Source organism: Engystomops pustulosus, chromosome 2 (genome assembly GCF_040894005.1).
Source record: "Engystomops pustulosus chromosome 2, aEngPut4.maternal, whole genome shotgun sequence".
Taxonomy (NCBI): domain Eukaryota; kingdom Metazoa; phylum Chordata; class Amphibia; order Anura; family Leptodactylidae; genus Engystomops; species Engystomops pustulosus.
Window position 1 is genome coordinate 96,511,884 of NC_092412.1, and position 24,636 is coordinate 96,536,519.

General features: G+C 42.5%; 1 protein-coding gene across 2 annotated transcripts in view; it reads right to left on the reverse strand.

Annotated features, from left to right (window-relative positions):
- TUBGCP3 (tubulin gamma complex component 3) overlaps positions 1-20,076 on the reverse strand; it is a 58,439-nt gene extending 38,363 nt beyond the window's left edge. Inside the window, exons 1-8 of one of the 2 annotated variants that reach the window (XM_072135584.1) lie at positions 19,785-20,076; positions 14,142-14,249; positions 12,856-12,923; positions 10,044-10,121; positions 8,594-8,811; positions 7,837-8,009; positions 6,231-6,349; positions 789-914 (exon numbers count right to left, since the gene is read on the reverse strand). In XM_072135584.1, coding sequence (XP_071991685.1) covers positions 789-914; positions 6,231-6,349; positions 7,837-8,009; positions 8,594-8,811; positions 10,044-10,121; positions 12,856-12,923; positions 14,142-14,249; positions 19,785-19,860 — 966 coding nt within the window. In that variant the 5' untranslated portion in view covers positions 19,861-20,076. The remainder of the gene's footprint in view (positions 1-788; positions 915-6,230; positions 6,350-7,836; positions 8,010-8,593; positions 8,812-10,043; positions 10,122-12,855; positions 12,924-14,141; positions 14,250-19,784) is intronic. The other variant, XM_072135583.1, reaches the window with a different exon arrangement.
- Positions 20,077-24,636: the final 4,560 nt, after the last annotated feature.

The window sequence follows — 24,636 nt, forward strand, 5'->3', positions numbered from 1 at the left end:
TATATTAAAAGAATATAATACAAGATTGAAAAAAATACAAAAACGGTATGTAAAATACAAGGTGGGGTTCACAAGTTTTGGCTGTAAAGGCCACATTACAGTATATCTTAGCAGTTAGATCTGTCAATCAGGGAGGGCAGGGCAAAGCAAGTAACCACTTGCAGTATTTCATCGGACACACTTAGGGTTCTGTCACACAGTGGACAGTTCTTGGAGCGTTTTTAAAGGCATTTCTTTTTTTCCATGTTTATCAGGTGTTTGAATCCATTTCACAGCTTCTTACACTTTCAGAAATGAAGAAAGAGACTCAAACCACATGGTAAACACACAAAAGCACATGTGTTTTCAGTGCCTTTATAAAGGCTTCAAGAACTTTCGGTCCAAGAACGGACCGTGTGATTGCACCCTTAGTGTCATTGGGCTCACATCAGGCAAGTTGCATAAAAATTTACACACACATTTTTTAACATTGAGGCCACTGAAAGAACCATTTAGTTAGACCATTTTAATCAAGTATTTATTTTGGGTGGATTCATTTGCAAGGCAGATTCTCTTTAAGAATCAGATTGCTGCAACTGAACCCACTTGAAGGGTATGTGAAAATCAAATACCCCACTAGTGATCTGGTCAGTGTATCAGGAGCAGGATCTCCTTGTTATTGGCTTCAGTGTATGAGATACCGTGGGGGGAAACAACAGGATACAAATCACACAAAGACCAACAGTGATGTTATCCATCAGCTGCATACAATGGAATCACCTCTAAAGGTAGTAAAAGTTAAATCATACCTGCCCAACAAGTCCAAACGCTCGATCTAAGCTCCTCTGATCTGTATATTTTCGCACTTTGTTATGAAGCCATCCTAACTCTGCAAGTCTACCAGTTGTATCCTTCAGAGATTTAGAAAGTGCAACCTACATAAGAAATTCAACAGAATATATGGTATATGGTTAGTTTATATGGAACCATTTGAGTACAAGAGGAGTTGAGTATCTAAACAAAAGGGAAAGACATACTCCAGTTCACAAGTTGCTTATCTATCAGTATCATCATTGTGTGGCATTTTGGGGGAAGAAACATTGGTCAAAACCTGTCCAATGCTCGCATAAAAAATTAGATAGATGGGCATAGACAAGAATTGAGATTTTTTATTTAGTAAACATTTTAACATGCCATGTGGGATCCTATTGGAACTAGAGGCGGTGTCAATTTATGTGGTTATAACTTTGTAACACCAACACATCCAGAGGCTTTTTTTTTTCATGTTTTTCAAACTGTTTAAGATCCATTTGTGACTAATGACATTGAATTTTCTTATATTCATTTATTTATTGCATTATGGGCTTTTGTATCAGATGTAATTATTCCCACAATTAATAAAATACCAAAAGGCACTGCAAAGGTTGTATACGCAATTTGTCCCGAGTATGCCAATACCCCATATGTGTGGGAAAATGCTTTATGGAAACACATCAGGATATAGAGGGGAAGGAGCGCCATTCAGAGCAGATTTTCATTGTTATTGTGTTATTTTTATGGCAATGTGGACATTTTTTCTATTATTTTCTTATTTGCCAAATTTTAGTGAATAAAAAAAATACTGGGGAAAAAAAAATCTCATTGGTTTTAGTATAGCCAGCTTTTCAGTCATAACGGGTTGTTATGCCGCAATACCACATAAGCGGGGGTTTTGGATAATTTGGGGTTTTTTCAACTTCTTTTGCATCTTCTATGTAAAAGTGGTGCTTTTATTCTTAAAAAAAGTTTCATTTTACAGCTTTTATTCAACTTTTTTCCACAGTTGAACTCTTTAATGCTTGTTTAAGCCACTACAACACAATACTAATGTTCGTAAGTACACAGGCACTTACATGAAGTTCAGAATTTAAACAGATTATTTTCCAATAAAAAAAAAAATCTCTACATAGAAGTTTTTTATTTTGACCACTAGATGGCAGTACTGTCATGTAATTGGAAAAATGTTGCTCAGGTTTAATTTCCATTATACCAATAAAATGCGATTTACCAGTGAACTTATTGTCAGCCCCTTAACATTGACATAAAACATTTAGGACACACTGGAAGGAACTTATTCGAACCTGAGGTGTTCTTTTTTTATATATCAAGATTGCCAATTCAAAGCAGGGATTGAGTTGAAAGAAGATATAATAAGGGTGCGGTGAAATGTGGCATTTGCGATGAGATTCTGTGCCATGTACTGGGAATGTGGAAAAAAAAATAAGTTCCAAAAGGTGGTGCAAATCACAAAAAATTTATTTCCAGAATACATTTGGAGCATTTTTTATTGATCAACAACGGAACAGCCATTTGACCACTTTTTAGTAAAATATTTATGGGTGTTAAAATGGTAAGGAAAATCAAATGGTGTAAATTCAGAGATTTGGATGTTTTCATTCTTTACGGCATTTAATATGAGGGATGCTTATACCTAATGGGTTTATTTTTTAGGGCGTTTTGAAGTGGTTCCGATAATTTCTGATACTATTGAACTAGTGAATATTTTGCTTCACTATTAGGCTGCCAAAGGATGTGACAGGCCTGAGTACCTTCTAGTGCTTCTCAGTTATTTCAAGGGGTTAAAAAAATACATTTATGAACACCACAGCAAACCCTATAAAAATCTGCAGTGGCTTTCTCTACAAAACACTGTTTGAAATAATAATAAATATATTTATGAATTCTAACCCCTTAAGGACTAAGCCTATACATTGTAATAACTTTGGAACACTTTAATATACCAAGATAGTTTTTTTAATGACACATTGTACTTCATGTTAGGTGACACATTTCAGTGATATATTTTGAATAAATTTTTTTAACTTTTGTAAATAAAAATTTGCAACTTTGCTCTTTTTTAAACTTTGAACTCTTAGAATTTTTGAACAAATAGTCATACCACAAAAGGACTTACCGTATATACTCGAGTATAAGCCGACCCGAGTAAAAGCTAAGACCCCCAATTTTACCACCAAAAACTGGGAAAAACTATTGACTCGAGTATAAGCCGAGAGTGGGAAATGCATTGGTCACAGACCTCAGTAGCCTGCCCCCTAGCAGCATACAGCCAGCCTGCCCCCTAGCAGCATACAGCCAGCCTGCCCCCTAGCAGCATACAGCCAGCCTGCCCCCTAGCAGCATACAGCCAGCCTGCCCCCTAGCAGCATACAGCCAGCCTGCCCCCTAGCAGCATACAGCCAGCCTGCCCCCTAGCAGCATACAGCCAGCCTGCCCCCTAGCAGCATACAGCCAGCCTGCCCCCTAGCAGCATACAGCCAGCCTGCCCCCTAGCAGCATATAGCCAGCCTGCCCCCAGCCTGCTCCTCTTCTTTCTTCTCTTTTATGGACGCGGCCATGTTTTCTTCTAGAAGGCGCATCTATGACGCGGCCGCTGCTGACGTCATAGTATGCGTGGCCAGGAAGAAAGAAGATGGGACGCGCTGACATCGGAGACATCGGAGGGTGAGTATATAAGTTTTTTTTTTTTTTTTTTTTAAGTGGGTACATTATTTTGTAATAGACTTGTGTATACATTCACCATATGTTCATTATGTTCATTTCAAAAGTGATTTTAATGGACCTTAACAACAGAAAACACACACAAATTATATTATTTAAGAAACTACACCCCTTAAATTATTGATAACAGCTTTTAGGAGCCTTTTCTTCAAGGTTAAATCAAAAAATGGAGAGGAGAGCAGTTATGCAGCTGAGCAGTGAAGGGGTTAATTGTATGTGGTGTGCAGGTAATTTATGGTGTGGAGGGTCACTGAAGGCATCTGATCTGTTGTCTGTGAATGAGAATAAGGAGATCAGATACTGATACTAAAAGCTAAGTGGATAGTGAAGAAAAAAAAAAAAAAAAAGATAGTAACAACAGCTTTTATGCTGTGTACCATGTAGTTTTTAACCCCTTGGCGCACCAGGACGTTATAGTACGTCCCGGTGGCTAGATGCTTAGCGCACCAGGACGCACTATAACGTCCTGCTTCTGGCACTGGCTCACAAACAGAGCCGGTACCAGAAGCAGCGGCTGTCAGCTGTCTTTCACTGCGCTGTAACACCTGTGAATGGAGCTGGCGTCGATCATGGGTGTTAACCCCTTACACACCGCGGTCAGGAATGACCACGGCATGTAAGGGTGTTTCTGCTATGGATCGGATCCCCAGTGCCGCTTACCGGGGGATCCGATCCACTTCTGGGCAGCTCCGAGGACTGCCATGTGCCCCGGAGCTGCCAGCTGTCCCTGGCAGTCAGATCCCTTCCCTTGAGCATGCAAGTATTGTAGTGCAGTATATTTATCAGAGCATCACTGGTTCAAATTCAAGTATGTAAAGTAAAAAAACTAAAACACTGCACATTATAATAAATAAAAAATAAATACATAAAAATATAAGCCCCTAAAATGTCACTTTCCCAAAAAAACCACAAACACACAAAAAACCCACATATTTGGTATTGCCGTGTCCGTAACAATCTGTATAATAAAACAGAATCATTACTGGACCTGCACGGTAAACGCAGAAGGGGGGAAAAAAAAATGTGAAAAACATTCTTAAAAAAGATCATTTTTAATTAATATCTTTTATAATATGCTCTAAAAAGTGATAAAAAAAAATGTTCCGCACTCTAAAATAAGCCCACTAAAAAGAACAACTCTTGTCGCAAAAAATAAGCCCCTAACCAGATTTGTTAGCCGAAAAATAAAAAGTTATGCATATGAAAAAATGGTGATGCTAAAATGAACAAGATTTTCTCCAAATTAGTTTATTCAGTACAATTGAATAAAATACACAAAACCCCCTCATATTTGGTATTGCTGCGTCCGTATCGATCTGCATAATAAAACAGAATAGTTATTAATTCCGCAAAGTGAATTCCGTAAAAAAAAAAAAAAAACCCAAAAAACGCTCCAAAAAAGATAATTTTTAATTAATAAGATTTAAAATTAATTAAAAAAAGATGCTCTAAAAAGTGATTTAAAAAATGTTATGCACTCTAAAATAAGGCCACTATAAAGAACAATCTTTCTCGCAAAAAATAAGCCCTTAAATAGATTTGGGAGGCGAAAAATAAAAAAATTATGCATATGAAAAAAGACGGTGATGCTAAAATTAACAACATTTTTGCCAAATTGCTACTTATTCAGTAAAAATGGGGAAAATAAAAAAATCTATATAAATGGGAAAAAAAAAAAAACATTTTCCCAAAAATTGATGATTTTCATTTTCTCAAACAAAGAGTTAATAAAATCTCACCAATTAGCTATAGATTCCCCAAAATTACGTACCAGAAAAGTGCATCTCATGTGGCAAAAGAAATAAGCTCCTATAGGTCCTCAATAAAAAAAAAATTAAAAAAATTATAGCCTGTACAATGTGACATAGCAAATCTGATCTGGATGGCGCCTCCTTTCGTTCTATGCCCGGCCGTGCGCCCATACAGCAGGTTACCACCACATATAGGGTATCGGTGTACTCGGGAGAAATTGGGTATCAAACTTTGTGGAGCCTTTTAATGTTTAATTTTCCACCCAAAACGAGTGTATTGTGAAAAAATATTACAATTTGCAGACTGCACCTCCATTTTGTTTTAACCCCTATAAAACACCTAAAGGGTAAACAAGCTTCTTAAAAGTGTTATTTCATACGTTGAGGGGTGTAGTTTCCATAATGGGGTAATTTATGAGTCTAGCTATTATTTAGGCCTCTCAGTGTCAATTAGCAGGCCCATCTAAATACAGGTTTTGGTGATTTTACAAAAAAAATGGGAAAAATTTTACCTAAATTTTGAGCCTCATAACATTCTGGTAAAATATGCGGAATCTTAAAAAAAGCTATGACTATCTGGAACCAAAAGTAGAGAATTTAGAACGTTGAAAATAAAGAATTTTTCCACATTTTCGCCATTTAGTTTTTTTTCATAACTAAACACAAAAGATTTCATCCAAATTTTTAAACTAATTTGAAGTACAATGTGTCACAATAAAACAAACAATCTCAAAATCCCCTGGATATCTCATAGTGTTCCCACGCTATAACCACTTATAGTGACACAGGCCAGATCTGAAAAATGGGAGCGCGTCCTTAAGGCCAAAAGAGGCTGAGTCCCGTAGGGGTTAAGGGGTTACGGAAGTGAAAACAACCGATCAGATCTTGTCCTATGGATAGCGCACCAATATCAAGAAGTTGGAAAATTCACAATACTTTTACCTTGGGGTCCACCTTGTAGCAGTTCTCCGAATTGCACATTTTAATACACTTCCCATCAATTCCTTGAAACACGTACAAAATATCTCTTACAAGAGAAGTTTCTGTTATTTCCATGGACCCTACAAAAAAAGGAACCAGTTTTCACCTTTCAGGACTGAAAAACAGAAGTTCAGGTAATAAAAAAAAAAAAAAAATTGACATAAACACATGCCTAGACTACTATATATGAACATGAATAGGAGCCAGTGGCATGTAACATGAAAGACAGCATGGAACGCCACCACCAAATTAGAGAATCTGTATTTAGGTAAAACATATTTTATCCTGTGAGCCCTCTCAGTCCATTGTTTTATCAAGGTTTGGAGCACTACTGTGCATTTCCTTTCACTGCCTTGGGAACTTTATGTTTACAAACTACCACAGCCACAAAGAAGTGAAATGAGCACCATTAACCCCTCATCTCCACAACAGTTTTCCACATTAATGACCAGGACATGTTTCTAATTTTCATGATGGCTTCCACATAGTTTCTCTGGTCTATTTGGAATTTGCTCTTTTGTATCTTATGTACATGTTATGAATTTTTATCAATGATTAATAAAATGATATTTTGATTTAGAGATGTGGACAGCTCCATTTTTTGTGTAGTGTTGGTTGTTTTTGGGGTTGCATTATAGGGGGGCCTGGATGAATAGGGACCCCAGCCTTTGACATAGTGCAGTGGTTCTTAACCAGGGTTCTATTGAACCCTAGGGGTTTGGCAAGTCAGTCTCAGAGGTTCAACAGAGCGTCTGCCACGGAGGTCAAGACCAACACATATTTGATTTATCATCAAAAAAGGGTTCTGTGAATGTGCATATGAAACTGGTGGGTTCAGTACCTCAAACAAGGTTGAGAACCGCTGACAGTGCTATAGGATGATTTGTGTATTAACATACTATGTACAGTATGGCAGTATAGGGGGATATTACTGACCATTTATTAAGATGTGCCAATGGCACAATGTGTTACAATGGGACATTTAACAATGACTAGAAATCAGAGCCTTGGGTCTTTCACGGAGACAGACCGTTGCTCCCCCATGACGTCACAGGCTTTTTACTGCCACTTGCAGCGGCGATCGAAGGGTTAACAACCCACGATCAATATGAAGCAAACACCCACCTTGTATGCAGAGAACTGAGCCTAGGAGCCTTCTACATACACCCTCAGATGACGTGAGACATTCTAATACATCACACCTTTGTAAGGAGTTAATAAGGGGTTTCCAGAGGTTGAAAAAACATGGCAGCTTTATTCCAAAAACAGCACCACACCGGACCAAGGCTTGTATCAGTAGTGCTGCTCAACTGCATAGAGATGAATGGACTTAGGTTGCAATACCAGCAGAAATCATGGTCAGATGTGGAGCTGTTTTTGGAAGAAAGCAGCCATGTTTTTCAACCTATGGTCAACCCCTTTAAAATATTTATATTTTCCTGGTTGAAAGCCTGAACCTAACCATTGCAAAGCTGGTGAAAAACTTAGAAAGCCCAAATTCCAAAATATACAATTTCTTCTTATTGACCTGTAAAAATTATGATCTGTAAATATTTATTTTAGTTACCACTTGTGTCGCCCTCCCTTCTAGTTCTTGGCATACCACGGGCTACTGTAGTGGGAAGGATTTTAGATGTAGCATTCTGAAGTGTAGGTTGTTGGCTAGATGCTAGAGTCCATGCTAGACGTGTGCCTAATTGCTGGCGGAGAGCATCTCCCATTGGAGTTTGAAAAGGCTGCCTAAAATTATAAAAAAAAAATTAAAATGTTGTTAAGAAAAACTCAAAATCAAATATTAATACAAGCGTCTCCTTGAAAACAGTGCTCAGCCATCTCCGATATACATAAATAACTGCCATCTACAATTTTTGTCATCGTAGGGGATAGCATGCAAATTTAATACTCCCCTTTAGTATTTATGATATGAAATACCAGTTTTCTAGATCTCTGCTTGCTGTTCTGCTATATGAAGCTTCTTTGTTTACTTCCAGTGGATAGAAATCTGTCCATGTGATGTGATGGACAGGTGGGTGCACGAGCGTAATCCTATCAAAGCGTAATAGGAATCGTGTGATAATATTGGCTCATGCACCTGCACCTCCATCATATCACATAGACAGATTTCTATCCACTAGAAGTAAAAATAGAGGCATTTATAGCAGGACAGCAAGCAGAGATCTAGAAAACCGTGAGGAATTGATACAGAAAGTATATTGGAAAATTGTATAACCTTTCCTTACACAAATCTTATCAAATATTTGCTGAAAGTGCACAAGCCCTTTAAATATATATGGCTTCTGTAAAACATTTTGTAAAGAACTTACCCAGGAACAAATGACTGTGGGGTAGGTGTTGGCCCATTTAATGAATACATTCCTATACTGCCAATTCCACTGCTTCCCATATTGGCAGTATTCTGTGCAGACGGCACACTTCGATCTTGGTAGTTTAACGGTAAGCTCTGTGGCCTGGCATAGTAATATGGTGTCGAGTGAGCATCACGTGGCAAGGCCTGAGCAAACAAGGAAGGATAACTGGACACCTAAAGTAAATACATAAATGTTACATTTTGCTATGACCTTTATGTGCGCCATTTTTTTTGGGGGAAAGGATTGGGGGTGGGTATAAGAGACTGGATAGCCTCCTTTCATTTAAAGAGTCACAGCACTAAACCCCCACCACCACAACCACCAAGTCTACAAAAAGTACCCTGGAGATCTTTTTAGGGTATTTCTTGGTTGCAACATGAATGAAAAATCATCTTTAATTTTTTTGCAGTCAGGTAACCTTGCCTCCTGCAGTAAGTCTACTCTGCCCACTCCATGCATATGGCCCTGCCTCCTAATGGTTATGATATTCTATGTCTATCTGGAGATAGTTAGCAGGGGTGGAAAGTTACCCGACTGCATCCTACAAAAGAATTAAAGATGATTTTTCATTCATGCTGCAAACCAGAAATATGCTACACATTACAGAGCAAGTTATTGTTTGTGGGCTTGATAGGGTTATTGTGGTGACAGGTTCCCTTTAAGATAGCTTCTCAGACCAGCACAATCCATTCCCAGGTGAAACATGTAGCTTCTGTGCAATGAAATGGAGTCAAAGTTCTACTGGAGTAGCGCTAGAAGAGGTTTTTGGTGAGGAGATCTCGAGGTCTTGAGATATAAACAGACTATAGCAGTGATGGCGAACCTTTTAGAGACAGAGTGCCCAAACTACAACCAAAACCCACTTATTTACCCTGATGTGCCAACGTGCCATATTAAGCAGTAACTTATTGCTACCTGTTCTTCCACATCTTTTAATTGTATCGGCCCCCTGAGGCCACCAATACAGTTGAAAGAAGGTGGGCAAATTCAGACATCATTGTGGCTTCTCTCCAGGGTCTCTCTGTTTAGGAAGAATGGTGGGTCCAGCAGGAGGACCACAAAGATAATGCACTTCTTTTAACACCTTCTCACTTTTCAAGTAGTTCCAAACAGTCAATGAAGTGTCGCTGTAAAATAGTGCTGAGCACAGCATCTCATAAGTCGCCTAGGACTGCAGGAAGATTTAATGGATTTGGTCCTGTTTAGTGAACTCTGTCCTAGGTTGATGGCCTGAGTGCCCACAGAAAGGGCTCCGAGTGCCACCTCTGGAACCAGTGCCATAGGTTCGCCATCACTGGACTATAGGTTCACAAATTATACAATGTGTACCACTAAGAAATGACAATATGTTCCACGAACCAATGGTACATCTTGATGCCCCCTTAGGATTCTTACCACTGCATACCTTGCCTGGCTGTTTTCGAGGATCTTCACTTAGACTAAGCAGGAGGTAGAGTATAGACCATCTGTTCTTTAAAACACCCTGAAAGAAAAATAGTTTATTACTGTATCATTCAACCAATATCATAGATCAAAACTTTAATACAGTAATGCAGTGACCTCAAAAACTTCTGGAATGCAAACTTCTCAAAACTGAAATAAAACTGCTATTAACAGACTTGTACTGATAGGTGTATTCCAAAATGGAGTGAAACAATCCATTGTTTAGCTTCAGCAGTCAGCTTGATTTCACCTGTAAACTGACAGCATCCTCGTGTAGAAGCAGAATTATAAAACAAAAAGGCCAATTTACTACCAACAAAATTGCCTCATGCGAGTTGAAGAGATTCACATTTCACAGAGAGGAGTCAAACAGTAATTAGGGGAGAGTGATCCATTTCAGACACCCCAATAAAGGAAGATTCTCTTCTTCAAAATTACAGCAGGGGTATAGTCCTAAGTGAGGTGATCCCTTTCCAGACTCTCAGAGAGACACACACAAGTTGGGGGGGGGGGGGGGGACTGTTTTGGCATAGCACATAAAAGAGAAAAGAAATCTCATATCCACGTCGGCTCTCTTTATAGGAAATGGCCAAAATCCAGCATGATAAACCAGGGACACTTACTCATAGATCCAGTTGCTGAATATCCAGCACACAGTTAATCTTTTGATTTTTGTTATTCATGGGCTCCTTTTAAAATAGAGTTTTAAAATTATGCTAAAGAGCCTGAAGGGCTCCCGTGCTTATCGCCAATCCATTAGCAACTTCTATGTGTGGCTTATAATTTGTCTTGTTCTATTCGGGGACAGACTGTACCCAAATTTTTTTTTACAGAGACCGGAACCATGGTCCCCTTTTTATACCACACGTACACAAGTATAAGTCGGCCTCAGTATAAGCCAAAGCACCCACTTTTACCACAAAATAAACTGGGAAACTCATTGACTTGACTTATTCCTAGCGTCGGAAATGCAGCCACTACTCATTAACGAAATGTCCCCATTGCAGTTCAACCCCCATAGTAATGCTCCCTGGCCGGCCTCCAAAGTAATGTCGTCATGGCAGCTCATCAAAAAGCAATGTCTTGGGCTGTGGCCCGAGGGTTGGGGACCACCAGCTTATAGAATCAGACAAACATAAACATTACCACCAGGATGCACCGACTGTATCTAGTGTAGTCAGCAGCAGAGAAGACAACACTGTTGGCAGACATCCATGAACCAATCATATCTTAAATGATGCCAGTGTTGCACTTTAACGTTCAGCACAAAAGTAATTTCATGTACTTTACAAACGGCCTTCAGAAAAGGTAGTTTTCCACTTTCCACTGACTCCAATGTACAAAAAAAGTCAAGGCTTTTGTTTTGTTTTTATAGTTTTCCATACTGTTATTTTCTTATCACAGACTGTAACAATAGAGAAAGTTTGGTTACAAAATGTAAGAACAGCAAGGACTATTTTACACGACAAAACAAATAGCCATTATTGCTATGAACTCATTACTTCTCCGGGCCCCATTTAGGAATCAATAGTAGATTTAACCTTCAACCAGAAGCACAAGCAGCCTAAAAGGCTTGTATGTGAAAAAAAACTCAATAAATCTGTGGAACAATAAACCAAACGTTCCTAAAAATAAGCCTTCACTAGGCAGTGCGGGACATAATGTTAAAATCAAATAAAGAAAAATCCATTCCTTGCAAGACGTTTCCTATGATCAAAGATGCTAAAAGGTTTGATGGTGCAAAAATAACAACAAGAAACCCAATTCTTTTTTAATGGCAGCGCTGCCCTTCCTATGTCTGCTTTAAACATCAGTGACTAGACTTACACAGCAGAAAGACCAGCTATAAAAACATTGGGGCAGATTTATCAAGCTGTCTGAAAGTCAGAATATTTCTAGTTGCCCATGGCAAACAATCACAGCCCAGCTGTGATTGGTTTCCATGGGCAACTAGAAATATTCTGACTTTCAAACAGCTTAATAAATCTGCCCCATTATTTAATAATGGCATCAATTTGCACATTACAAGGCTGAACCCAATGAACGGTACATTCACTGGATGCCCTACAGGCGTTTTATACATAGCAGTCATCTGCAAATACCATTATAGACTACGACACTTACCAACACCAACATCAAAATTAAAGAGGGACCCCCACCCAATCCAGACATGTGTCCTACAAATAAACTGATAACAATGACAGATTTTTTTTATTTTTGTGGTCCCCTGTAAAGCCGCTTTCATAGTTTGGCAAAATCGGTGAGGATGATTTAGGAAACTGAACCACTTCGCTAGGGCCGCAATAGATAAATAAACAACAATATGCAATTTGCAGGCACCTGTAGCACCAAACATGGATCTCTAGACAAGTATTATTGTTCATGTTTTAATAATGGCCACGCACAGAGGTGACATGGGACAAATTGGGAAACTAAAACAAAGCCCAACAGACCGACACGTCTTGTTCTTTGCAACTCATTGTCACACATTATAATGACAAGCATCAAACATACAGAAAACTAGAAATCATTCCAGCAGATATCAACATCTGCAGACTACGGAGTCTATGAGCATTTACAATATAAACATTTTACCGTGGACAACCCCTTTAATGCAGATGGACAGGTTGGCTGCCTCCATAAATATGTGAAGGAAAGTAATCTACTATCAGAAAGCAAAAATAGATTTAAAAATAAATGTTACTATCTGGTGTTATTTAGGAAGAAAAACATTTGGCTGCTACATCCTTGCAAAATTTGTACAAAATTGTTACCTGAGACTGAAGCTTTCTGTGAAGCTCTGAAAACAGAGCACCATCCGCTTCTCTTCTCTGCCTGACAACTGAAAGAGAACACAACATTTACCCAAACGAATATGTCAGACAAGAGTATGGTGCCATAACAGACACATATACACCTACCTACAGAACAACCACGCTAACGGCCGATTCACATCTCTAATCTCAGCAGTTTTTTTATATCAGTCATTCTGAGTCAAAGCCAGGAGAGGCCGTTGTCTGTGTCCTCGGCATTTGAGCTTGGCGCACACACTTCCAGCAGATGAAAAGCTGCAAACTCAGACAGAAATAGGACCTGTTCTGAGTTTTACTGCTCAGTGAGACGGCTTTCACATGGAACCGTGCAAACCACAGCCATATGTGTGAACCTATAGAAATGAATGAGTCTGCGCTAGCAAATGAATCAAATGAAAGCACACAGACACAAAAAATATTTGTGTGCGGTGTCTAACAAAAAGAAATTAAATAACTGATAATATGACAATTGCAGGAGTCCCACAAAAGTGAATCGGGTGTCCTCTATTTGGTATGGAGCACTTTTGCTCACCAGTTCACCCACTTTATTCTAGAGTTTGTGCCATTATAGAAAGTGGATTGGTGATAAGTGTCTGTTATGGTGTCTCTTACATATCTAACCTGCGGCACATATTCCAATTTTTTTTTTTATACGAAACATCATAATAAACAGGAATACTATAGAATGCTCAAATGGTTCTTTAAAACCTTCAGGACTCATCAGTGGGTCTGATCCTTAGGAGAAACACCCTTACATGCCGCGATCATGCTTGACTGTGGCACTCGCTGAGAGCCGCGGTTTCACCTGTAATATACAGCTGACACCTGCTGCTTTAGGTGCCACCTCTGCTCATGAACCGGTGCCAGAAGCTGGGCGTAATAGAACGTCCTGGTGAGGGAAGTATCTTCCAGCAGGGACGTATTATTACGACCTGATGTGCGTAGGGGTTAATAGACCCCTCCTAATAGTCTGTGTCACTATGTAGTAACATGTTCCTCTAAGAGAAATGCTAAAATTGTGATATGATCAAGCACTGTACTTTCTTACAATCTATTACAAATAATTGGGGAAACAAACTAAACAAAGCAATGCACATGTTTATTTATTGATAGTCAAGCACATCAAGGAATTGTAATGTGAAATTCAGAAAGGTGGGGGAAATAAGAGGGGGTTCAACTGCTGTGATGTTCAGAAAGCATCAGCACTAATGCTACAGGCACTATATTAGAGCAAAATTCACACTTACATTCTTTTTTAATCTTTTCAGCAACAAGAAATTCATCCCGTTCAACGGTCGGAGCAAAATTGCTGCCAATGACACGGACTGCATATTGGAATTGCTGTGCTACATCCGCTGCAGAAGTAAAGCAGAAACATTTCTTTCAGGTTATGATATTAAATAATGAACATTATTGTCATGATGTCACAGATACAAGATGAAGGAATCTGATTTACCAGACATCCATCAACTAAGAGGAAATTCCTTTTTATTTTTCTGCATACACCCAGACTACTCAGCATTGTCCCTTCACAAAAATAAAGGCAGACTCTATAGACCAGGGGTCCCCAAACTACGGCCCGCGGACCGTTTCTATGCGGCCCCCGGCAGTCGGGCAGGGGCTTCCGTCCGTCCGGCCAGGAAGCTCCTGCCCGTCACAGTATAGTGCTCGATGCGGCCGGAAACGTCCGCTCGAGCACTATTATTGCAGGTGGAGCGATGTGGCCCACCCGGCGCACATCGCTCTTTGAACCTGCATGCGCGGCCGCGTGATGACGTCATCACGCGGCCGCGCACCTTTTCCTGTCCGGCAGCCGCAAGAAGAAAGAAGACGCGGGAGCCAGAGGTAAGTACAGGGTTTTTAAAAATGTTTTAAACAGCAGTAAAAACATTGTGCCAGCGGGGGGCCCTAATATATGAAATAATTCATTATGGGAGCATCATATAAAATAACTAATGGTGGGGAGCATATAAAATATCTAATGGTGCCGGGGGGGGGGACATATAAAATAACTAATGGTGGGGGGGTATATAAAATAACTAATGGTGCGGTGGGGGGACATATAAAATAACTAATGGTGGGGGGGGGGGGGTACATATAAAATAACTAATGGTGGGGGGGGGGTACATATAAAATAACTAATGGTGGGGGGGGGGTACATATAAAATAACTAATGGTGGGGGGGACATATAAAATAACTAATGGTGGAGGGGGGGGACATATAAAATAACTAATGCTGGGGGGGGACATATAAAATAACTAATGCTGGGGGGGGACATATAAAATAACTAATGGTGGAGGGGGGGACATATAAAATATCTAATGCTGGGGGAGGCATATAAAATAACTAATGCTGGGGGGGTATATAAAATAACTAATGCTGGGGGGGGGACATATAAAATAACTAATGCTGGGGGGGGGACATATAAAATAACTGATGGTGGGGGGTATATAAAATAACTAATGCTGGGGGGTATATAAAATAACTAATGGTGGGGGGTAATATAAAATAACTAATGGTGGGGGGTAATATAAAATAACTAATGCTGGGGGGGGGACATATAAAATAACTAATGGTGGGGGGGACATATAAAATAACTAATGCTGGGGGGGTATATAAAATAACTAATGCTGGGGGGGGGTATATAAAATAACTAATGGTGGGGGGGGCATATAAAATAACTGATGGTGGGGGGGGCATATAAAATAACTAATGCTGGGGCGGGTATATAAAATAACTAATGGTGGGGGGTAATATAAAATAACTAATGGTGGGGGGTAATATAAAATAACTAATGCTGGGGGGTAATATAAAATAACTAATGCTGGGGGGGTATATAAAATAACTAATGGTGGGGGGGGCATATAAAATAACTGATGGTGGGGGGGCATATAAAATAACTAATGCTGGGGGGGTATATAAAATAACTAATGGTGGGGGGTAATATAAAATAACTAATGGTGGGGGGTAATATAAAATAACTAATGCTGGGGGGGTATATAAAATAACTAATGGTGGGGGGGACATATAAAATAACTAATGGTGGGGGGGACATATAAAATAACTAATGGTGGGGGGGACATATAAAATAACTAATGCTGGGGGGGGGCATATAAAATAACTAATGCTGGGGGGGGGCATATAAAATAACTAATGGTGGGGGGGGACACATATAAAATAACTAATGGTGGGGGGGGACATATAAAATAACTAATGCTGGGGGGGTATATAAAATAACTAATGGTGGGGGGGGACATATAAACTAACTAATGGTGGAGGGGCAGCATAGGAAATAATTAATGGTGGGGGGAGGGCATAGGTAATAATTAATTATGAGGGACAGTCTAGTAATTAATAGGGGGGCAGCATATTCAATAATTAATGGAGAAGGGTCCCAGTATATTAATAATAAATTGACCCAATTCATTAATTCATTGGGCCAGTATATAAAATAGTTCACAAGGGGGTGCAGTATATTAAATAATTAATTGAGGGGGGGGCAGTATATTAAATAATTAATTGAGGGGGGGGGGGAGTGTATTACAGATGCGGTCACATGTACTGCTATTTATCCGGCCCTCCAACGGTCTGAGAGGGACAATGAACGGCCCCCTATGTAAAAAGTTTGGGGACCCCTGCTATAGACCATGGGTACATCACGAGAAGTGGCTCCACCAATCGTGCACCCATGGGCAAATTAGATTAAAAATAAACTAAGGTTTGCATGCACACATCTCAATCTGACATAAGTATTTTAGTATTCTTATTCTTTATGGATTAAACACAATTTTATTATTGCCTCCACCAATTAAAATACTTTTTTTTACTATTTTTTTTACCATCCTTTCTTTTATTATTTTCATACGCTTTGTACACCAGGATTTCCAACAATATGAAAAAAGTTCTACCATGCCCTGTTGCAATATGTGAAGATGAAAAAAAAAAAAAAAAAGTCATAAAATGAAGATAGTTGTATGAGTACATTAGAGGGTCACATACACAAGAACACTGAATGCGGCTGTTTTCCATGGCAGGTCTCCTTTAAAGCCTCCCCGCTGCCTAAAATCCAATATAAAGTATTGTTCTGGTGTCTATGGACTGTGTGCTGAAAGCTGGAGTGTTATAAGATACTCTTCAATACATTATTTATTAGCTGAACAAACCAAGATGCCAAAACGAAATAATTATACCTTTGTATTTACCAGTGTTGTACATAAAACACCAAACAAGCCACATTCAGATGCTCCAACTAATATGCTAGTAAATCCAGATCAGTACAGAACAGTTGCCAAGCATGGCTTACACATAAACATTAACCCCACCATATGTTGTCTTTAAAGACCACATGATATTTTCATTTGTTTTGTATCCACCCTGTTTAACCCCTTTAAAACTGCCATCAGCTGTACACATTGGGGGAGATTTATTAATCTGTCCACGACAGAATTCTGACGTAGTTTACACACACACACAAAAAATCTGTTTGCACCACATTTATAACAGGTTTTAGATAGTTTTCTGGCTCTCCTACAACTAACTTGACAAAAGGGATGTGGTCTCAAGCCAGAAATACTGCTAACCAAAAGGAATTGTGTCCCAATTATCTGGTGTAAAGTAAGCCAACTAATAGGAGGTGCAGAAATAGAGCGGTAGAAAGAAAAGATAGATAGATAGTTGTAGCAATGGAAAGACGCAGACAGTACTCCAACAATCTTTTCTATTGCTACAACTATCTAAGGACCCTGCCTGGACCTGTGTAGGCTTTGCACCCCTCCATAACAAAGGAGTATTTTTTCCACTGTGCAGACTTTTCACTTTCTATCTAAATAGATAAATCGAAAAGTGAGATCCATAGGTAGGTAAAAATTAGACATCTATAGATGGCAACTATTATAAGAGATATGATATTTGCCATCAGTTTTTTAAAGAACAGATATGCTGAATGTAGTGTGAACTTAGTCTAGTCTAACTCTGCACTAGTCTAACCTTAGGACACGTTTTATAAATCTGCCCCATTGTATTTGCACATACCACGTACAATAGTAGGTCTATAGACGTCATGACAGTGGTCCACTTCAAACAGCCATATATCCAGTACAGTGGCACCTTGAAACACACTTTTAGTGTCATATATTTTGTATCCCTACCGACAGACCTCAGGTAAACCCATGACACCTCAATCCTTTCCCCCACCTTACTGACAAATCCCAGGAAGACACATAACAGCTCAGTCCTTCATCCCTTCATAGTGACAGACCCCAGGTAGACACATGACAGCTCAGTCCTTCTCTCCTCCATAGTGACAGACCCCCAGATAGACACATGGCATTTCATTCTTCTCCCCTCCATAGTGACAGACCCCCAGATAGACACATGACAGCTCAGTCCTTCTCCCCTCCATAGTGACAGACCCCCAGATAGACACATGACAGCTCAGTCCTTCTCCCCTCCATAGTGACAGACCCCCAGATAGACACATGGCATTTCATTCTTCTCCCCTCCATAGTGACAGATCCCCAGATAGACACATGACAGCTCAGTCCTTCTCCCCTCCATAGTGACAGACCCCCAGATAGACACATGACAGCTCAGTCCTTCTCCCCTCCATAGTGACAGATCCCCAGATAGACACATGACAGCTCAGTCCTTCTCCCCTCCATGGTCACAGACCCCCAGATAGACACATGACAGCTCAGTCCTTCTCCCCTCCATAGTGACAGACCCCCAGATAGACACATGGCATTTCATTCTTCTCCCCTCCATAGTGACAGATCCCCAGATAGACACATGACAGCTCAGTCCTTCTCCCCTCCATAGTGACAGACCCCCAGATAGACACATGACAGCTCAGTCCTTCTCCCCTCCATAGTGACAGATCCCCAGATAGACACATGACAGCTCAGTCCTTCTCCCCTCCATGGTCACAGACCCCCAGGTAGACACATGAAAGCTCAGTTCTTCTCCCCTCCATAGTGACAGACCCCCAGATAGACACATGACAGCTCAGTCCTTCTCTCCTCCATAGTGACAGACCCCCAGGTAGACACATGACAGCTCAGTTCTTCTCCCCTCCATAGTGACAGACCCCCAGGTAGACACATGACAGCTCAGTCCTTCTCCCCTCCATGGTCACAGACCCCCAGGTAGACACATGACAGCTCAGTCCTTCTCTCCTCCATAGTGACAGACCCCCAGGTAGACACATGACAGCTTAGTCCTTCTCCCCTCCATAGTGACAGATTCCCAGATAGACACATGACAGCTCAGTTCTTCTCCCCTCCATAGTGACAGACCCCCAGGTAGACACATGACAGCTCAGTCCTTCTCCCCTCCATGGTCACAGACCCCCAGGTAGACACATGACAGCTCAGTCCTTCTCTCCTCCATAGTGACAGACCCCCAGGTAGACACATGACAGCTTAGTCCTTCTCCCCTCCATAGTGACAGATCCCCAGATAGACACATGACAGCTCAGTTCTTCTCCCCTCCATAGTGACAGACCCCCAGGTAGACACATGACAGCTCAGTCCTTCTCCCCTCCATGGTCACAGACCCCCAGGTAGACACATGACAGCTCAGTCCTTCTCTCCTCCATAGTGACAGACCCCCAGGTAGACACATGACAGCTCAGTCCTTCTCCCCTCCATAGTGACAGATCCCCAGATAGACACATGACAGCTCAGTTCTTCTCCCCTCCATAGTGACAGACCCCCAGGTAGACACATGACAGCTCAGTCCTTCTCCCCTCCATAGTGACAGACCCCCAGACACATGACAGCTCAGTCACCGTCACGTCATTACTTATAGACCCCGGTAAGTCAGAGGGATGACAAGGCAGAGGCTAACAAGTGCATGAAGTATTGAATGAATCCGGTGCGGCCCGCATTACCTTCCCCCTTGCCAAGTATCCGGCAGCACAGGTTCTGCAGCAGAACGTTGGGTGACTTCTGGTCCGGTGTCGCCATGCTGGGTTCAGCCGGCCGCCCTATTCTTTCCTAGCGATGTTTGTTTTCTCGCAGCTCGCCCGTTAACGGTTACTGCAGAGGCGCCATTTTAACAGAACCCGCCGAAAGCAGCTGTCAGTTCCCACAATGCTCCGCTCTGTGTTGTGGAGACAGCAGCGGCGGGAGCAGCAGGGCTGCACCGGGAATGTGTTCCCCGCATCCCCTCACTATAGTTCCGCTCTAGTTTGTGGCTCGGACAATATGGGGTCGGGGATGAGACGGACGATGCTCAAATTGGCTTCTTATTACCCCAGTTTCTGTAATTCACATTTTTAATGCTCAGTTGTGGTGACATTTTTATATCTATTTCTCTCCTGGAAGACAAGTGCTGCCTTTTCAATCATTAAGATAAAGGGGCACAAGTGTCCTTAGTATATGATAGCACTGCCTGCTTTTCTGATGGTCAGATGTAGTTTAGCGTTTGATACGTCTGCCATTTGAGGAGATTATATGTTAGTAATCTTGCATATGAAATGTATGGGGTAACTGCATGTCCCATGGCCGTCCTGAGGTACTGAACGCTAAATCCAGGTGGTTGTAGGGGCATTAATAGTGCATGTTTCCACTGCTGCCAGGGTGCTGGGTTGGTCGTATCCAAGGACAACTATCTTGTTTCAAAGGTACAACATGGCTACATTTAGGGGAACTTATCTTCACAAAGGTAGATTTTTTAAATAACAAGAAATTGAAAATATGTTTATTTATTCAGGAGTAATTAAATGTGAATAAAATAGTAATCTGTGTGTGCTATGTAAATTAAAAGTGTCGGGGCACGCTGGGGTGAGACGCGTGTGTGTCGGGGCACGCTGGGGTGAGACGCGTGTGTGTCGGGGAACGCTGGGGTGAGACGCGTGTGTGTCGGGGCACTGGGGTGAGACGCGTGTGTGTCGGGGCACTCTGGGGTGAGACGCGTGTGTGTCGGGGCACTCTGGGGTGAGACGCGTGTGTGTCGGGGCACTCTGGGGTGAGACGCGTGTGTGTCGGGGCACTCTGGGGTGAGACGCGTGTGTGTCGGGGCACTCTGGGGTGAGACGCGTGTGTGTCGGGGCACTCTGGGGTGAGACGCGTGTGTGTCGGGGCACTCTGGGGTGAGACGCGCGTGTGTCGGGGCACTCTGGGGTGAGACGCGCGTGTGTCGGGGCACTCTGGGGTGAGACGCGCGCGTGTGTCGGGGCACTCTGCGGTGAGACGCGCGTGTGTCGGGGCACTCTGGGGTGAGACGCGCGTGTGTCGGGGCACGCTGGGGTGAGACGCGTGTGTGTCGGGGAACGCTGGGGTGAGACACGTGTGTGTCGGGGCACTGGGGTGAGACGCGTGTGTGTCGGGGCACTCTGGGGTGAGACGCGTGTGTGTCGGGGCACTCTGGGGTGAGACGCGCGTGTGTCGGGGCACTCTGGGGTGAGACGCGTGTGTGTCGGGGCACTCTGGGGTGAGACGCGTGTGTGTCGGGGCACTCTGGGGTGAGACGCGTGTGTGTCGGGGCACTCTGGGGTGAGACGCGCGTGTGTCGGGGCACTCTGGGGTGAGACGCGCGTGTGTCGGGGCACTCTGGGGTGAGACGCGCGCGTGTGTCGGGGCACTCTGCGGTGAGACGCGCGTGTGTCGGGGCACTCTGGGGTGAGACGCGCGTGTGTCGGGGCACTCTGGGGTGAGACGCGCGTGTGTCGGGGCACTCTGGGGTGAGACGCGCGTGTGTCGGGGCACTCTGGGGTGAGACGCGCGTGTGTCGGGGCACTCTGGGGTGAGACGCGCGTGTGTCGGGGCACTCTGGGGTGAGACGCGCGTGTGTCGGGGCACTCTGGGGTGAGACGCGCGTGTGTCGGGGCACTCTGGGGTGAGACGCGTGTGTCGGGGCACTCTGGAGGAGACATGTATGTGTGTGTGGAAGCACTCTGGAGGAGACATGTACACTCACCGGCCACTTTATTAGGTACACCTGTCCAACTGCTCGTTAACACTTAATTTCTAATCAGCCAATCACATGGCGGCAACTCAGTGCATTTAGGCATGTAGACATGGTCAAGACAATCTCCTGCAGTTCAAACTGAGCATCAGTATGGGGAAGAAAGGTGATTTGAGTGCCTTTGAACGTGGCATGGTTGTTGGTGCCAGAAGGGCTGGTCTGAGTATTTCAGAAACTGCTGATCTACTGGGATTTTCACGCACAACCATCTCTAGGGTTTACAGAGAATGGTCCGAAAAAGAAAAAACATCCAGTGAGCGGCAGTTCTGTGGGCGGAAATGCCTTGTTGATGCCAGAGGTCAGAGGAGAATGGGCAGACTGGTTCGAGCTGAAAGAAAGGCAACAGTGACTCAAATCGCCACCTGTTACAACCAAGGTAAGCAGAAGAGCATCTCTGAACGCACAGTACATCGAACTTGAGGCAGATGGGCTACAGCAGCAGAAGACCACACCGGTGCCACTCCTTTCAGCTAAGAACAGGAAACTGAGGCTACAATTTGCACAAGCTCATCGAAATTGGACAGTAGAAGATTGGAAAAACGTTGCCTGGTCTGATGAGTCTCGATTTCTGCTGCGACATTCGGATGGTAGGGTAAGAATTTGGCGTCAACAACATGAAAGCATGGATACATCCTGCCTTATATCAACGGTTCAGGCTGGGGGTGGTGGTGTCATGGTGTGGGGAATATTTTCTTTATGACCACAATGTACCCAACATCTGATGGCTACTTTCAGCAGGATAATGCGCTATGTCATAAAGCTGGAATCATCTCAGACTGGTTTCTTGAACATGACAATGAGTTCACTGTACTCAAATGGCCTCCACAGTCACCAGATCTCAATCCAATAGAGCATCTTTGGGATGTGGTGGAACGGGAGATTCGCATCATGGATGTGCAGCCGACAAATCTGCGGCAACTGTGTGATGCCATCTTGTCAATATGGACCAAAATCTCTGAGGAATGCTTCCAGCACCTTGTTGAATCTATGCCACGAAGAATTGAGGCAGTTCTGAAGGCAAAAGGGGGTCCAACCCGTTACTAGCATGGTGTACCTAATAAAGTGGCCGGTGAGTGTATGCGTGTGTGGAAGCACTCTGGAGGAGACATGTACGTGTGTGTAAGCACTCCGAAGGAGACCTGTATGTGTATGTGTGTAAGCACTGTGGAGGAGATGTGTGTGTGTGTGTACGCCCCCTGGAGGAGACTTGTGTGTGTGTAAGCACCCTGGAGGAGACGCATGTGTGGAAGCACTTTGGGGGAGACGTGTGTGTGTGTGTGTGTGTTTGTGAGACCACCTGTGAGGCGCCTGTGGTTCCTGGTATTATGACACTGGCTACTGCAACTCTGACATGTGCTCCAAGATGGAGTTTCTCACTCTTCTGCTAAGACAGAGTCTGCACACCTAAGACCATGTGCTCCCGCCCACCATGGGTTTATATATTCCCTTGCGCATGTGGTAGCACTCTCCAATCAGCTTCCAGCCTACTTTACAAGAACATCATTGGACAATAACATTTGGCATTGTTAACTCTTGCCTTACCAGGCAGTGGCTAAATTGCAAGTTCTCCAGTACTTAGAGACCTCATAGAGAGGTGATCAGTCTCCCTAACAGCTCCTGACATGGAGATGGTGCTATTCCCAACAACCACATTGCCTCTGCTTTGGCAGGGGTGTTGCATACCCCCTTGGTAATGGAACTAGCCGCCAGCGTCCCATGTTAAAGATCACTAAACTACAGAATTAAACATACAGCTGGTAAAACTAAGGCCAGGACTAGATCTTTATCTGCAGCTTGCATTTCCAACCTTGTCTTTAGCTGTCTATAAAGCCAGATGTGTGATCTGATCAGGTCCTTATGTTTAATATGACATAAAAAAAACTTGTTTCTAGGTACTATAGAACAGAAGATAGGGCCTATTGAAGTGACACTAACTCTGCAACCAGTAAAATTGACTCGTCGCATATGAAAATGAGATGATAAATTGCCTGACTCTGAGGGATATTTTTTATAGGTAAAGGGTTAAAAGTAACCTTCCACCACGATTCTACCTATAAAGGTAGAAAGGGTGGTAGGTGGTTGTATGGGACGTGAGGATAGCCCTTTTTAGAGCTCATCCTCGAGTCCCCCCTATCTTTTAGAAAACTACCCTAAGGGTGATGCCACACATGGCATTTTTAACTTGTTTTTGGTTCATTTTTAAGCAGTCCATTAAAAAACCCATGCGTTAAAAAATGCATAAGTTTTTTAAAACACATCCGTTTTTTGAAAACGCATCTGTTTTTTACAATTTTTAATTAGGATAATTGTTAAAACCTGTCCAAAACGGGTGCGTTTTGTAATCGACTGCTTAAAAACGGACCAAAAAACGGGTTCAAAACGCCATGTGTGGCATCAACCTAATATGTAAATTTTGTTAAGCAACTACTGAGGCGTGGAGTAGCAGTTACTTCACGCCCCAGTAGGCTCTTTACTCCTCCTACCCTGAGATCTTCGGCGCGCAGCTCCCCGTAGTTCTGTACATGCGCAGTAGCCTCGGAGGTGTGAGGCCTTCTCGAGCGCTACAAGGAGCTGTGCAACAAAGATCTCAGTGTAGGAGGAGTAAAGAGGTTACTGGGGCGTGGAGTAGACGTGACGTGTAGCCTCAGCTCCGGCTACTCCACGCCCCAGTAGCCGCTTAACAAAATTTACGTATTAGGGTAATAAAGTTTTCTAAAAGATAGCGGGGACTTGAGGATTAGCTCTAAAAAGAGCTCTCCTCACGTCCCTTACAT